Below are 16,091 nucleotides of genomic sequence, written 5' to 3' on the forward strand. Positions count from 1 at the left end.
ATAGTGTGGGGTGGGACTATGACTACTGAGCCATGATGGAGCAAAGTCATTATGACTTTATCCACTCATGGCTTTAATTTGTGAGTGCATCACCATCTTTTTTTATCATATAATACCCAATAAAAATGTTACTGCCCGAGCAGCTGCTTGTCCCCTCTCTCTCCCTTCCTCCCTTTCAGTGTTCAGGTTCCCAGCCCATCCATGAAGGCAGCCTTACTCAGCTAGCTGTAGTCAGCAGCATTCTAATTAAAGAGGAACTGCAGTCTGCTCACATAATTTGTAATAAAAACATCTTTGCCATTCTGACGCTTCCCTACAACCACTTTGAATATTATTTTATATATTCTGTGATTCTTTACTTGCCAAATATGCTGCAGAAATCTCCCCCCACTGAGTCTGGCTGCAACCATTTTAACTGTGGGCAGCTGAAGCTGCTGCCTGTTCACTTCCTGGATTTACACAGACAAACAGAGGCACACCTCCAGCTCTACAGCTCTCATTGGCCCTCTTATGACACACCGCCTCCTTTCCTGGCAAACTCTCACGAGAGGGAGAGAGAGAGAGCTGTGAATGATGTCATAAGCCTAGGATAATGACCAGACAAGAAACAGGAAGTGGGCTGTATAAGGTATTTACTGGCAGAAAAAAAACTACTACCCAGAGTTAAAACAACAAGGGCAGAAGATTTAATAGATGGAAAGATGAAAAAATGACTGAATGTCCGCTTTAATTACTATCTGTTCGAGCCTCTGGGATTGTTGTTGTTGTTAACACATGTATCTTTTATTCATTGTATCTTTTATCTATTGTAGCTTTGATAGAGGTTTACATTTTATCATTTTGCTTTCTAATGTTAGCAGGCTGATTAATCCCAGTCCACCACCATGTGTGGTTGCCCTTTGTCTGTTTTACTGCATGTATTACCAAGCCCCATACACCATTCAATTTAATTGGATAGATACAATTGGTTCACAACAGGATGAGTGCTGAGTTTATGTGTTTGTACTTATAGATCCCGGGTGATGTCTTGGGAAGATGTCTTCCATGCTCAATAGTTCTCGGTGCAATCATCAAATGTCAGTAGCCTAGTGCTCACTAATTCTCACCAAATTAGGTTATTTGCTAGAGCAGTTGTCTCCGAGGATCCTAATGGGCTGTTTCTGAAGGAGGATGCATGATAACCCAGGTAACATGATGGATGCTGAGGGTTGGCATAGTCTTTGCTTTCTTGAATGTGTACACTTGGCACTGGGACATTTTTAGAGTTAATGTGAATAGCGGGGAGAAGTTCAGGTATCTCTGGAGAGGGCTGTCGATATGTCAAGTCAGGAAACTGTGAATCTATGTTGCAGGTAGGCTTGATAACTTGGTCTGGAGCATGGTTCTGTGCATATTCCTGAGCCCTTTGCGCCGAGTCATGGGTTGCTATTTTTGAAAGGTCTTGGCGCAAATTGCCTTCTGGCCCAACTGTAGTTTTTTGTATGTATCACAGCTTTTTCTGATGCTGCTGCTGCCACAAGGGATGAGCCGAACACCCCCCTGTTCGGTTGGCACCAGAACATGCGAACAGGCAAAAAACACCGGTCTATGGTCTAAAGTCTATGGGACACGAACATGAATAATCAAAAGTGCTAATTTTAAAGGCTTATATGCAAGTTATTGTCATAAAAAGTGTTTGGGGCCCCAGGGGACATGGATCAATGCAAAAAAAAGTTTTCAAAACGGCAGTTTTTTCGGGAGCAGTGATTTTAATAATGCTTAAAGTCAAACAATAAAAGTGTAATATCCCTTTAAATTTTCGTACCTGGGGGGTGTCTATAGTATGCCTGTGAAGGGGCGCATGTTTCCCCTGTTTAGAACTGTCTGACAGCAAAATTACATTTCAAAGGAAAAAAAGTCATTTAAAACTACTTGCGGTTATTAATGCATTGCCCTTCAATTAATGCAGGCCCTTCAGGTCTGGTATGGATATTAAGGGGAACCCCGGCCAAAATTTTAAAAAAAAATGGCGTGGGGTCCCCCTCAAAATCTATACCAGACCCTTCAGGTCTGGTATGGATTTTAATGCCGCGTACACACGAGCGGACTTTACGGCGGACTTTGCCCGGCGGATTTTTCTACGTACTTTACGACGGACTTTCTGAATGAACGGACTTGCCTACACACAATCCACCAAAGTCCGTCGAATTCGTAAGTGATGACGTACGACCGGACTAAAACAAGGAAGTTCATAGCCAGTAGCCAATAGCTGCCCTAGCGTGGCTTTTTGTCCGTCGAACTAGCATACAGACGGCGGACTTTTCGACCGGACTCGATTTCAACGGATACATTTTAAACAAGTTTCAAATCTAAGTCCGTCCAACTTTTGAGCAAACAAAGTCCGCTGGAGCCCACACACGATCGAATTGTCCGACGAAATCCAGTCCGCCGGGCAAAGTCCGCCGTAAAGTCCGCTCGAGTGTACGCGGCATTAGGGGAACAACTTTTATTGTTTTGACTTTATTTTATTGTTTTGACTTTAAGCATTATTAAAATCACTGATCCCGAAAAAACGGCCGTTTTTAAAACTTTTTTTGCATTGATACATGTCCTCTGGGGCAGGACCCAGGTCCCCAAACACTTTTTATGACAATACCGTGAATATAAACCTTTAAAATTTGCACTTTTGATTTCTCCCATAAACTTTTAAAGGGTGTTCCGCGGCATTCGAATTTGCCGCGAACACCCCAAATTGTCGCTGTTCGGCGAACTTGCGAACAGCCGATGTTTGACTCGAACTCGAAGCTCATCCCTAGCTGCCACCCTTTCAGTCTCCAGCACACGCATACTAGATTCTAGCTCTGCTTTTTGCCTCAAGGAATTGGCTTCTAACTTGGCTTTCTGCCTCATCAATTTGGCTTCTTTTTGAGAGTATCAGACTTCTGCTTGTACTTCTTCCACCTTTGCTGTTGCTCTGGGGCCTGCAGAACTGACTGATGATCTGCTGAAGTGCACTGAATATCTGACATGTGAGAGTTGGTCTCCGAAGTTTGATGCAAAATGTACACACTCCTATTTGGATTCATGGTGTATATGTTAAAGCGGAGTACTGTCCCAAGTACAGTTATGGATTCTTTCACTGTCAAATGAAGCTCCTCTATCTTCTCCTGTTATACGTATGCTTTTTTTTACTATGCTGTCCCACTAACTCTTAGCTGACAACTAGCTTCTAGAGTTGGGTGAACGGTTCGGGCTGAGCAAAAGTTCAGCCTGAACATCGCCTGTTCACCCGTTCAGCGAATGCCCAAATTTTCAGGTCATCAGTCATGCTGATAATGGTCTTCCCCACTGACAGCTAAATAAAAAAAATAAAAACACTGCCTACTATAAAAAAGTGAAAAAAAAACGGTGTGGGCCCCCTTCCCATTCATACTAGGCCCTTCGGGTCTGGTATGGATTTTAAGGAAACCCCATGCCAAAATGTATAATAAAAATGGCATGGGAGGGGGCGTGGCCAAGATGGCGCTGTGAGAGGACACTTGTCAGAGAGCTCCGCCGGGATCCGAGGCTGTCTTCCTGCTATTAGGCAGAAAAAGTGCTGTGCTACCGGCCAAAATCACCTATATGCGCCGCCGATCGGCTCGGGCATCCAGCGGCAGGGGTAAGAAGTTAAAATTCCCCCCCAGAGGCAGAGATACCTGAGGCGGCCTGTGCAGACCGCGTGGGGGCCGAGAGAAGGGCGCACATGAACATGGCGACTCAGACTGAGCAGCCGGGACAGTCCACCTCCTCCCAGCCTGGTCTGGCAGATGTGCTGGCAGCTATAGCTACCTGCCAGGCCTCTCTCACAGCCCTTACAGACAAAGTGGATGCCGTTCAGTCTGATGTAGGGCTGATCAGACAAGACATGGATAAAATCCGTTCCAGATTACACTCTGCTGAGCAACGCCTGGGGCATGTGGAGGACACTGTGGAGGCTCATGGCGCTGACATCCGCACCCTTCATACCAAAATCAAGGCTTTAGAGTATAAATCTGAAGATGCGGAAAATCGCAACAGGAGGAACAACCTCCGTGTAGTGGGATTGGCAGAGGGAGCTGAGGGTCACCGGCCTACAGAATTTATTGAAGAATTGTTCCGCAGCCCAATTTTCGCCATTTTATGCGGTTGAACGGGCTCATCGAATCCCACCTAAACCAGGCCCCCCTGGAGCGCCACCGCGCACTTTCATTTTGAAATTCCTAAACTTCAGGGACAGAGATGAGGTGCTCAGAGCTGCCAGAGTGAAGGGGGATCTGCAATTTCAGAATAATAAGTTACTCATTTTCCCTGACTACTTGGTTGAGACTCAGAAACTTAGACGCTCTTTCGATCAAGTCAAGGCAGCCATGCACCTAAAGGGCATTCAATACAGCATCCTTTTCCCTGCACGCCTCCGGGTACAAGACAGGGAGACTACAAGATTTTTTACATCTCCCAGAGATGCTTCCCAGTGGTTGGAATCGCTCCCTCCGAATCGCTGACAGGTGCCTGATGTGATATACCAGATTCCTTCCTGACATGCTGTGCAATGCTTCCTCTCCAGCTTACAAGTGAGTTTATGTTGCACCTGTTGTGCCTTTGGAATGACCTTTGATGAGAAGTTTCAAGTACTGAGCCCCTGGTAAATCCAGGAGAATTAGGAACTGTGACTGCCAATAGTTATAGCACAGTGCGATATTCCTACCTTTTCCTGATGCCATCATAATGACAGAGGACTTGCCGGAATGAACATAGAAGTGGTGTTTCTGTCCCTGGCTGTGATTTAGGGGACATATCTTATATTTTCAAATGTCCTTTTTCCCAGCCACAGATGATGCAGTGTGAAGGAGTGACCTTTGGCGGACTCTTGTGGCAGCCCTCAGTACTGCACAATTGCATTGCCTCCCATATGTGCTCAATCTGACATGCATACCAGCAATTATATTGGTCCCTCTATGTTTGTAAATCCTGGAAAAGTATGGTGTGCATACTGCATTCTGGGGCGGCAAGTGCCTCCGATGTCCGGAAGACTCTTCACTAAGACGAGGAAGTTACAGTAACCCTTTTCATAGTTTTTAGTTGTTTTTTCATTTTCCTTGCTTAAATTTTTTACTATACTAGGGAAACCGATGGCAACAGCCTAATACTATCTTGGTAACATTGGGGAGGTAACTCCTCTCCTCTTTTCTGTTTTTTTTTATGGCGGCGCAGACTCTCACCACTCTGACTGGACGTTTCATCTCCATGAGTGACTGCGCCCACTGGTCCACGTTCCCTTTTATTGGGTGTTAATGTTTGGGGAACAAAGCATTCCTTGGTTGGGGTGGGGGTGTTTTTGGAGTTTATTTTTGTTCTATTTTTGTTTTCTTTCTATGTGCTTTGGAGTATCAATACGGGGAAAATTTCTAGATAATGGAGTATGCATGACAGTGTATGTAATTGTGTGTGCAGATGCTGATCCCTCGGGATGGGTGATCCGTGTGCCCTCATTGATTCTCCCACCTAATGGCTGAACTTAAAGTAATCTCATGGAACGTGTGAGGCCTCAATACTGCAGTGAAAAGATCCCTGGTGTTCAAGTTCCTGCAAAAGTATCAACCGCAGATCTGTATCCTCCAGGAGACACATCTGCAGGGTAACAAAACTATTTGCCTTAACAAAACTTGGGTCGGCCTACATTACCACTCCACGTTTTCCACGTATGCCCGTGGGGTCAGCATCTTGGTGCACAAGACATTGCCGTTTAGGCTTCTGGAAGTCAAAACAGACAAGGAGGGTAGATTTATTATTCTACATGCTAAAATATATGACAAAAATGTGGTATTAGTTGGATTATATGTCCCCCCTCCGGCCAATGGTAGTATTCTTCATGAAATCATGCAAACTGTGGTACAATATGATACAGCTCTTGTTTATTTAATGGGAGATTTTAACATGGCCCCCTCGGTGGAACACGATAGGTTACACCTGTCGGCTCTTGACACTCCGGATCTCAGGCAGTGGGCTGATATTTATGCCCTCACTGATGTCTGGAGACACATCTACCCGACGTCAAGGGTATATACTTGTCACTCTGCTTCTCACAAAACTTTATCTAGAATTGATCTGACATATGCTTCATGCCCTGCCCTGCCCTGCAATTTGTTCAAGACATTTCTGTGCTTCCCAGGGGAATTTCTGACCACACGCCCCTCTGCCTGACGTTGACTTTGACTGCCCCCCCAGGCCCCCGACTTTGGCGACTATCCAAATTCTGGGCTGATGACGAGCGACTACAGGAGCCCCTTACAGCTGCCATTTGCAACTTTTTGACAGATAATGTGGATTCTGCCACACCACCCGTGCTGTGGGACACCTTTAAGGCTTGGGCTAGAGGGGAGTTTATGACCAGAATTGCTCACCTTAAACGTGACTCCGCTCATGCATTGGAGGAACTTGAGAGCCGGGCTGTTGCATTGGAGGCTGACTTTGTCGCTGACCCGGGAGATGACCGATATAGTAAGTGGAAACAGGCTTTACGTAGACTCTCCACGGCTAGGATGGCACAAACAGATCGGCACATCACGGATCTTGTGGACAGATTACTGGGAGGGGCTGGGGAAGACCCGGCTGTCATGGTGCACGTTGGCACCAATGACAAAGTCAGAGGCAGATGGAGTGTCCTAAAGAACGATTTTAGGGACTTAGGAGCTAAATTGAGGAAAAGGACCTCCAAGGTAGTGTTCTCAGGAATACTACCGGTACATCGAGCCACACCAGAAAGGCAGAGGGAGATTAGGGAAGTAAACAAGTGGCTGAAGAGCTGGTGTAGTAAGGAGGGGTTTGGGTTCCTGGAGGACTGGGCCGACTTCTCAGTCGGTAACCGGTACTATAGAAGGGACGGACTGCACCTAAATGAGGAGGGTGCAGATCTGCTGGGAATGAAGATGGCCAAAAAGTTAGAGGGGTTTTTAAACTAGGCGATGGGGGGGAGGGTCCAGAGACAGTGATAGCCAGCGTGGAAGATATTCCAGAGGGTAGTATTGGGGGCATTAGTGGTAGGTTAACCAAAGCACAAAAACACAAGGTGAGTATAGTAGCAAGTCCTAGTTGCAATCTCGAAACACCCAATACGAGGACAATATGCGACCGGTCTAAACTATGTGGCATGTTCACCAATGCCAGGAGCCTGGCGGACAAGATGGGTGAACTAGAGATACTGTTGTACAAGGAGGATTTGGATTTTGTGGGAATTTCAGAGACCTGGTTCAACAGCTCTCATGATTGGCTGGCAAACATTCAAGGGTATACCCTATACCGCAAGGATAGAGAGGGTAAAAAAGGGGGAGGGGTATGCCTATATATCAAGAATAATGTACAAGTGAATGTGAGAGATGACATCACTGAGGGGGCTAGGGAGGAGGTGGAATCTTTATAGGTAGAGCTCCAAAGGGATGAAGCTAAGGGGAAAATAATACTGGGAGTATGCTATAGGCCCCCTAACCTGAGGGAGGAAGTGGAGACGGATCTCCTATCACAAATTGGATTAGCAGCATGGATGGGAAGTGTTATCATAATGGGGGATTTTAATTATCCAGACAAGGACTGGGCGGAGGGAACCGCGCATTCATTTAAGGCTCGCCAGTTCCTTAGTGTCTTGCAGGACAATTTTATGGGTCAGATGGTAGACGCCCCAACTAGAAATAAAACATTACTAGATCTACTGATTACCAACAATACAGACCTGATAACAGATGTGGAAATACGGGGCAATTTAGGTAACAGCGATCACAGGTCAATTAGTTTCAGTATAAATCACACAAATAGGAAACATGAAGTGAACACAAAGACACTGAATTTCAAAAGAGCCAACTTCCCTAAACTACAAACCTTGCTAAAAGGCATAAATTGGGATAAAATATTAGGAACAAAGAATACAGAGGAGAGATGGGTTTGCTTTAAGAGCATATTAAATAAGGGCATTAGCCAATGTATCCCATTGGGTAATAAATTTAAAAGAGCGAACAAACATCCTGGATGGCTTAACTCCAATGTAAAAATGCATATAAAAGCAAAGGAGAAGGCCTTCAAAAAATACAAGGTTGAGGGATCATCCTCAGCATTCAGAATTTATAAAGAATGCAATAAGAAATGTAAGGGTGCAATTAGGATGGCTAAGATAGAACATGAAAGACACATAGCGGAGGAGAGCAAAAAAAATCCCAAGAAATTCTTTAAGTATGTAAACAGTAAAAAAGGGAGGACAGACCATATTGGCCCCATAAAGAATGAGGAAGGACATCTGGTTACAAAGGATGGGGAGATGGCAAAGGTATTGAATTTATTCTTCTCCTCAGTCTTCACGAGTGAATCGGAGGGCTTCAGTAACCAAAACTGCAGTGTTTATCCTCATGACACAACACAGGAAGCACCTACATGGTTAACAGAGGACGGAATTAAAATTAGACTTGAGAAACTTAACATTAATAAATCACCGGGACCAGATGGCTTGCATCCGAGGGTACTTAGGGAACTCAGTCAGGTGATTGCCAGACCGTTGTTCCTAATTTTTACAGACAGTCTATTGACTGGAATGGTACCAGCTAATTGGAGAAAAGCCAATGTAGCACCAATATTTAAAAAGGGCCCAAAAAACATCCCTGGGAATTACAGACCAGTTAGCCTAACATCAATAGTATGTAAACTCTTGGAGGGGATGATAAGGGACTATATACAAGATTTTAGTAATAAGAATGATATCATTAGCAGTAATCAGCATGGATTCATGAAGAATCGTTCTTGCCAAACCAATCTATTAACCTTCTATGAGGAGGTAGATAAAGGAAGGCCCGTAGACGTGGTGTATCTGGATTTTGCAAAAGCATTTGACACAGTTCCCCATAAACGTTTACTGTACAAAATAAGGTGCGTTGGCATGGACCATAGGGTGAGTACATGGATTGAAAACTGGCTACAAGGGCGTGTTCAGAGGGTGGTGATAAATGGGGAGTACTCAGAATGGTCAGGGGTGGGTAGTGGGGTTCCCCAGGGTTCTGTGCTGGGACCAATCCTATTTAATTTGTTCATAAACGACCTGGAGGATGGGATAAACAGTTCAATCTCTGTATTTGCAGACGATACTAAGCTAAGCAGGGCAATAACTTCTCTGCAGGATGTGGAAATCTTGCAAAAAGACCTAAACAAATTACTAGGGTGGGCGACTACATGGCAAATGAGGTTCAATGTAGAAAAATGTAAAATTATGCATTTGGGTGGCAAAAATATGAATGCAATCTATACACTGGGGGGAGAACCTCTGGGGGAATCTAGGATGGAAAAGGACCTGGGGGTCCTAGTAGATGATAGGCTCAGCAATGGCATGCAATGCCAAGCTGCTGCTAATAAAGCAAACAGAATATTGGCATGCATTAAAAGGGGGATCAACTGCAGAGATAAAACGATAATTCTCCCGCTCTACAAGACTCTGGTCCGGCCGCACCTGGAGTATGCTGTCCAGTTCTGGGCACCAGTCCTCAGGAGGGACGTACTGGAAATGGAGCGAGTACAAAGAAGGGCAACAAAGCTAATAAAGGGTCTGGAGGATCTTAGTTATGAGGAAAGGTTGCGAGCACTGAACTTATTCTCTCTGGAGAAGAGACGCTTGAGAGGGGATATGATTTCAATTTACAAATACTGTACTGGTGACCCCACAATAGGGATAAAACTTTTCCGCAGAAGAGAGTTTAATAAGACTCGTGGCCACTCATTACAATTAGAAAAAAAGAGGTTTAACCTTAAACTACGTAGAGGGTTCTTTACTGTAAGAGCGGCAAGGATGTGGAATTCCCTTCCACAGGCGGTGGTCTCAGCGGGGAGCATTGATAACTTCAAGAAACTATTAGATAATCACCTGAATGACCGCAATATACAGGGATATGTAATGTAAAGAGCTCTTCCCTCTGGACGATGTAGCTGCCTCTGGGCCACCATCCTCCCCACTACAATGGGTAACGGAGTTCAAATATTTAAGGATAGTAATCACAAAAAACCCATCAGACTTCATAATTAAAAATCTGAGCCCTATCTTGAATACTTTGCGTGAAAAGTGTTTGGCCTGGGCTGATTTACCATTAAATCTATTGGGGCGCATCAACCTCCTTAAGATGATGATACTACCTAAATTTAACTATGTCTTTAGAAACTCCCCAGTATGGGTCCCTGTTTCGTTTTTTAAGGAGGTTGATAGTTTGGTGGGAACCTTTATTTGGGGGGGTGGGAACCCCAGATTGGCGCGCTCTACCCTGTGGCTACCTGCTTGTTTTGGAGGATTGGGCGGCTATGTTGGTGTCGGCCTACTGGTGGTTTCAGGGATCTAAAATGAATGCTGCAGTCTGCCTTGAGGCAAACTATCTGGGCTCCCTCACTGATCTACGTAACTTTCCCTATCGAGGACCGGGTGCGTATACGCGAGTTCCTGGACCCACTCGGGCAACGTGGAGGGTGTGGGTGGCTGCAAGACGTAGATTCCTCTCACCGGGTCAATTATCGCCAGCAAACCCGTTATGGGGAAATCCAGCACTTAAACACTTCCGGACTGTGCCTGACCCACAGCTTTGGGCCAGGTTCGGTATTATAACTATAGAACAAATTATGCCCAGAGGGGAGTTACTTTCTATTACGGAAATAATGACTAAATTCCAGCTGCCCAGAGGGATGAGGTTTAGATGTCTCCAACTTAGGCATGCGGCACGGGCTCAGTTTCCTCAGGCACCTTTGCTTCAGGCAGATCCCATTGAAGAGCTCTTGGCGTCTGGTGATGTCTCTAAGCCCCTTTCCACCTTGTATGTTGTACTCCTAGGTAAGGACTCTCCTAAAATAGCAAAATTATGGGACAGCTGGCATACTGACAATCCATCATTAGATAGAGAGGATTGGGAGGAATGTCTGGATAGTGGTCCTAAACTGGTGATTGCATCTAAAGATAAACTAATCCAGGTTAAATTTATACATAGGATTTACTATACCCCACAGAGACTCCATCGCATATTCCCTGATAGAGACCCTATGTGCAACAAATGTAAGTGTCAAATTGGAACTTTTTTCCACATGTTCTGGGAATGCCCCTTGATAGCAACATATTGGTGTGCGATAGTCGCGGAGATAAATTCCAGGCTGCAAATATCCTTACCAATCACTCCAGAGTTGGCCCTTCTCAGGATTCATGACAATGAACAAAGAGCTTATCACCTAAAATTGCTTGTTTCCTTTTTGCTTTACTATGCCAAAAAGGAGATATTGATGAAGTGGATAGACTCTTCTCCCCCGACCGTGTCGGCCTGGGAGGCACAGATTGAGGCAGCTATACCCATGTATAGAATCACATATATCAATCGAGGTTGTCCATGGAAATTTGAAAAAGTGTGGACTCCTTGGCTCTCATCTTAGGGAACCACAGTTGATTCATGTATTATCTAGGGGGGAGGTGGGGGAGGTCCCCGGACACGTGAGGTACTTTTGTGTAATCATATTGCCTACAATTTCAATTTATACTGATGTAACACTTCTTGCACATGTATAACCCTGCTATGCGATTGCTCATGCTTATCTGTCATGTAATGTTCTGTACCATGTCAAGAGGTATTCTGTAATTTTCTTCTTTATGATACAATAAAGCACATCTGTTTTGTTAAAAAAAAAATGGCATGGGATCCCCCCCAAAATCCGTACCAGACCCTTATCAGAGCATGCAGTCTGGCAGGCCAGGGAAGGTTGTGGTTGTGGGGGGTCTGTGGGCAAGGGGCTTATCAGAATCTGGAAGACCCCTTTAAGAGGGGAGCCCCCAGATCCTGACCCCCCCATGTGAATGAGTATGGGTACATAGTACCACTACCCATTCACCAAAAAAGTGTCAAAAAGTAATAAAAAACAGAGAGTCAGTTTTTGACAATGTCCCCCAATGTAGATCCATTATCAATCACGCCGCTGCCGCACTGCCGGACTCGAAAAATAAAATGCTCTGCTGTCAACTAAGGCAAAATGCTAAATGCCTGGCTTGCCATTTGACAGTTCTTATATAGGTAAGGGGCAGAGACACCTGGCGACATCACCTGGTGGCACCGCCCCTTGTGATGTCATCCACCGATGCATGCTGGGTCGGTGAAGTCACAAGGGGGCGGTGCCACCAGGTGACATTGCCAGGTGACCCTGCACTTACCTATACAAGAACTGTATAAAGTTCTTTTATAGCCAGGCATTCGGCGGTTTGCCTTAGTTGTCAGCGGAGCATTTTATTTTTATTTTTTGGGTTTGGCTGTGGCGGTGTCGTTGTGATTGACAATGGATTTACATTGGGGACGCTGTTTTTTTCATTTTTAATAAAGGAATTGTCTGCCTCCTGTTTTTATTTATTCTTACACTTTTTGGTGAATGGGTAGGGGTATTATGTACCCAATACTCATTCACATAGGGTGGAGGTGGGATCTGGGGACCCCCCTTGTTAAAGGGGCTTCGAGATTCCGATAAGCCCCCTGCCCGCAGACCCTGGGCTGTGGTTGTGGGGATTGGGCCCTTGTCCCCATAAACATGGGGACAAGGTTCTTTGGGGTTGGGGGGAGACCCCCCTGCCCCAAAGCACCCACCCCCCCATGTGGAGGGCATGTGGCCTGATATGGTTCAGGAGGGGGGGCACTCTTTTTCCTAACCTGCCGGGCTGCATGCTTGGATAAGTGTCTGGTATGAATTTTGGGGGGAACCCATGCCATTTTTTTAAACATTTTTCTATTGTTGGCAATAGTATTGCATTGCCGGCAATTTAGTTCTCATTTTATATATTTTTTTTTCTTTAGAAATGTTAGTTTTGCTGCAGCAGGTTCTATACATGGCACAGATGCACCAGTTTACAGGAAGAGTAAGGGTACCCCCCAGGCACTATATTTAAATTAATCTTTCATTTTTATTGTTGCACTTTAAGCATCATTAAAATCATTGCTCCTGTAAAAATGATCTTTTTTAAAAACTTTTTTTGCATTTATACATGTCCCCCAGGGCAGTACCCGGACCCCCACTACCCTCTTTATGGCCAATTGAGCCATACAACTTGTTTAAGCCTTAGCTCAGTGGCTGCAAAAGAGTTACATAACATTCTCTTCAGAAAGTTTGAATTTGTAAATGTGGAGGAACATATAAACCAAGACATGTAAAATTAGGTAAGGAATTCATATACCGAATAATACTATCTTTACAGGGCTTTTAACTAAACTCATTTGGACTGTAAAAAAATGTAATCAATCTGTGGTCTTTAAAGGGCTCATATTGAAGACTCACCTTTATAAAATAACTTCACTCATCTCAAATTTTTCTAAACAATGACATTCTTCTTTTAAGTTGGTTGTTGATCTAGCTGTTAAGACAAGTTCAGCAGACCACAGATTTAAAAATTAACATGAAACATTCTAGGCCGATGAAAAGATAACACATATCACTGAAATATATAAAAAAGATTACAAATAATAGCACAAAGTCTATCAATGACTTTGCCTTAGATTCACACATTTTCCAAATTGAATCCATGTAAAATGATGTGAATCTAGGCTGAAATTTTTGATAGACCACAAAGCTTGCAAAGCTTTGTCTATGTTAGAATTTTCAGACTGTTGATTTTCTGTATAGTTCACAACAAGGGATGAGCAAAACTGTCTGATTTCACTTTGCAAAAATGTTGGCATCAGTTTTATTGTTGCATTGGAACATCACCATTTAGAAAAAATGCACTGAAGTCAAAAGGAGTCAAAAGGAAGAAAAATTCAGTTTGTTTAAGCTGATTTGTGACTCCACAACATGCTTGAAATGGTTTGTGAGTGTTTTTTCTATTTGAATTTTTTTAGTTTTTAGGCATTTAAAAAAAAAAGATGAAAAACTAGCAATTAAAAAAAAATATATAACATAGTGCAGAAAAGTACAGAAATGTTTTATGTTATTTGATGGTTTTACGCATTTAACATGAAAGTAGTTCTAAATATAAATACTAAGTTCTGCGCTAATATTTGAGAAATTAGACACAAATTATACAAAGTCATCAAATAGCAGTATAAAAAAAGGAAAAAAAAAAAGTCTGTTATAGAGGATGTGAAAGCCAATCTCTGTGCACCACTACCAGAGAAAACATGCTTATCTGCTTACCAAACCCATATGACTCTCGTGGATAAAAGATTCAAAAGTTCTTTTTATGGCAAATCCATCTCATGGGCTTAGTGTGTCTCCCTCAAAAGGAACTGAATTTATCCTCTCTTGAGAAGAGGAGATTAAGGGGGGATATGATCAACATCTATAAATACATAAGGGGTCCATATAGTGAACTTGGTGTAGAGTTATTCACCTTAAAGAGGAAGTAAAGCCTATGAAACAAAACAAAACAAAAAAAATACACCCTGCAAGACAAAGGCATAATGAGCTGGTATGCATAGGATACTAGCTCATTATGAATTACTTACCTGAGATCGAAGCCCCCAAAGCGGTCCTTGTTCCCCTCCTCCGACGCCGCCATCTATACCGGAGTGACTTCCGGGTATCGAGGCTCTGGTGCTGTTACTGGCCGGAGCCACAATGACATCACTCCTGCGCTTGCGCGCTGGTGCCGCCACTAACGGCATGATCGACGTTAGAAATGGCACGCTCAGTGCGCATCGGTGCCGCTATTTCTGCAAATATCTCCTAAACATTTTAGGTTTGGGAGATATTTCTTCCACCTACAGGTAAGCCTTAATGTAGGCTTACCTGTAGGTTAAAGTGGTTGTAATGGGTTTACAACCACTTTAAGTTCATCACAGAGTACACTCTTTACGTCTGGAAGAAAAGAGATTTAATCTCCAAATACGGAAAGGGAAGAGCTGTGAAAATGTAGATTAGATTCCCTCCAGAGGTGGTTCTGTTCAGTTCAGTAGATTGTTTTAAAAAAGGCCTGGATTCTATCCAAAATGTACATAATATAACGGGATACTAATATTTATAGGCAAAGTTGATCCAGGGAATATCCTATTCCATCTAGTGGGATCAGGAAAAAATGTTTTTGCCTGTTGAAGCAAATTGGATCATGCTTTGCTGGAGTTTTTTTGACATTCCTCTGGATCAACTGTGGGTATCGGACAGAGCAGCCTTTTTCAACCAGGGTGCCTTCAGGTATCTACAGGGGTGCCTTAGCAAATGCCTAAAAATTGCCCAAAAATTGTACAGAAGCCACCTGGTAAATCCAGGCTGCCTTTTTGTTACACAAAGCCACGGGTTTTCATGGTGCACCATTACAACCTTCTAGCCACTGGCATCCTAACAACCAATGACATCATCAGTTGACAAGGACGTCTGGCACCTGCACAGCATCCTTTCTTTGCCCCCAACCCTGCCCCTCTCCATCAGCACTGGGGTCACATTAACTGAGTAAGGGAGAGAAACTGAGTGAGAAGAGAAACATTAGCATACTAGTCGGTACCAGTGTGCAAAGGTGTTCTTGCTTTGGAAAAATAAATCACCTCTAATGTTGGATGTCCTATGTGTGTGGATGTTGCTATTAGTTTTGTTTTTTACATTTTAGATTGGAGTGCCTCAAGATTGTGCATCATTTTAAAGGGTGCCTTGACTGAAAAAAAGGTTGTGAAACACTGAGTTAGTGCATATGGAGGTTTTCTATTTGTGTGTGTTTATAGATGTATCACCCTGGAGTTTAGGCAGGGTTGCTCCTCACAAATTTACTTGCCAGGAGTAGTTATTCTGGTTGATTGTTAGAGATCTGTTGATTTCTCCCAAAGTTTGACCTTGTTGCACTTTTCTCTTCTATCACTAGGTGGCCGGGTACTTGGTGGTACTAGATATGAGAAGGGCAACCCAAGGTCAGGTTATCGGTATATGGAGTATCTCAGGCAATGGGCGGGGGTTTTCTTAAATCCCTTGGCCTGCTGGGAGAGCCTATGTATTCGGGTGGAGTCAGGTGATCCATGATCTGTGCCATCTGGACGTGTGTCATATTTCCTCGGGCTGCTAGGCTGGAGATTGGGCCTATCCCGGGGGCATCTGGCTCCCAGGCTGAGGGCCTATCCAGAAGCAAGACAGCAGCGCAGGGTTGG

At 44.0% G+C, this 16,091-nt stretch overlaps 1 protein-coding gene across 4 annotated transcripts in view; it reads right to left on the reverse strand.

The window, feature by feature from the left end:
• The window catches only part of LOC141148377 (uncharacterized), a 185,921-nt gene that overhangs the window by 12,684 nt on the left and 157,146 nt on the right, over window positions 1-16,091 (reverse strand). For all 4 annotated transcript variants that reach the window (XM_073635810.1, XM_073635812.1, XM_073635809.1 and 1 more), the window contains one exon: window positions 13,303-13,378. In XM_073635810.1, coding sequence (XP_073491911.1) covers window positions 13,358-13,378 — 21 coding nt within the window. In that variant the 3' untranslated portion in view covers window positions 13,303-13,357. The remainder of the gene's footprint in view (window positions 1-13,302; window positions 13,379-16,091) is intronic.

The sequence above is a fragment of the Aquarana catesbeiana genome, linkage group LG06 (genome assembly GCF_042186555.1).
Source record: "Aquarana catesbeiana isolate 2022-GZ linkage group LG06, ASM4218655v1, whole genome shotgun sequence".
In the NCBI taxonomy this organism is placed as follows: domain Eukaryota; kingdom Metazoa; phylum Chordata; class Amphibia; order Anura; family Ranidae; genus Aquarana; species Aquarana catesbeiana.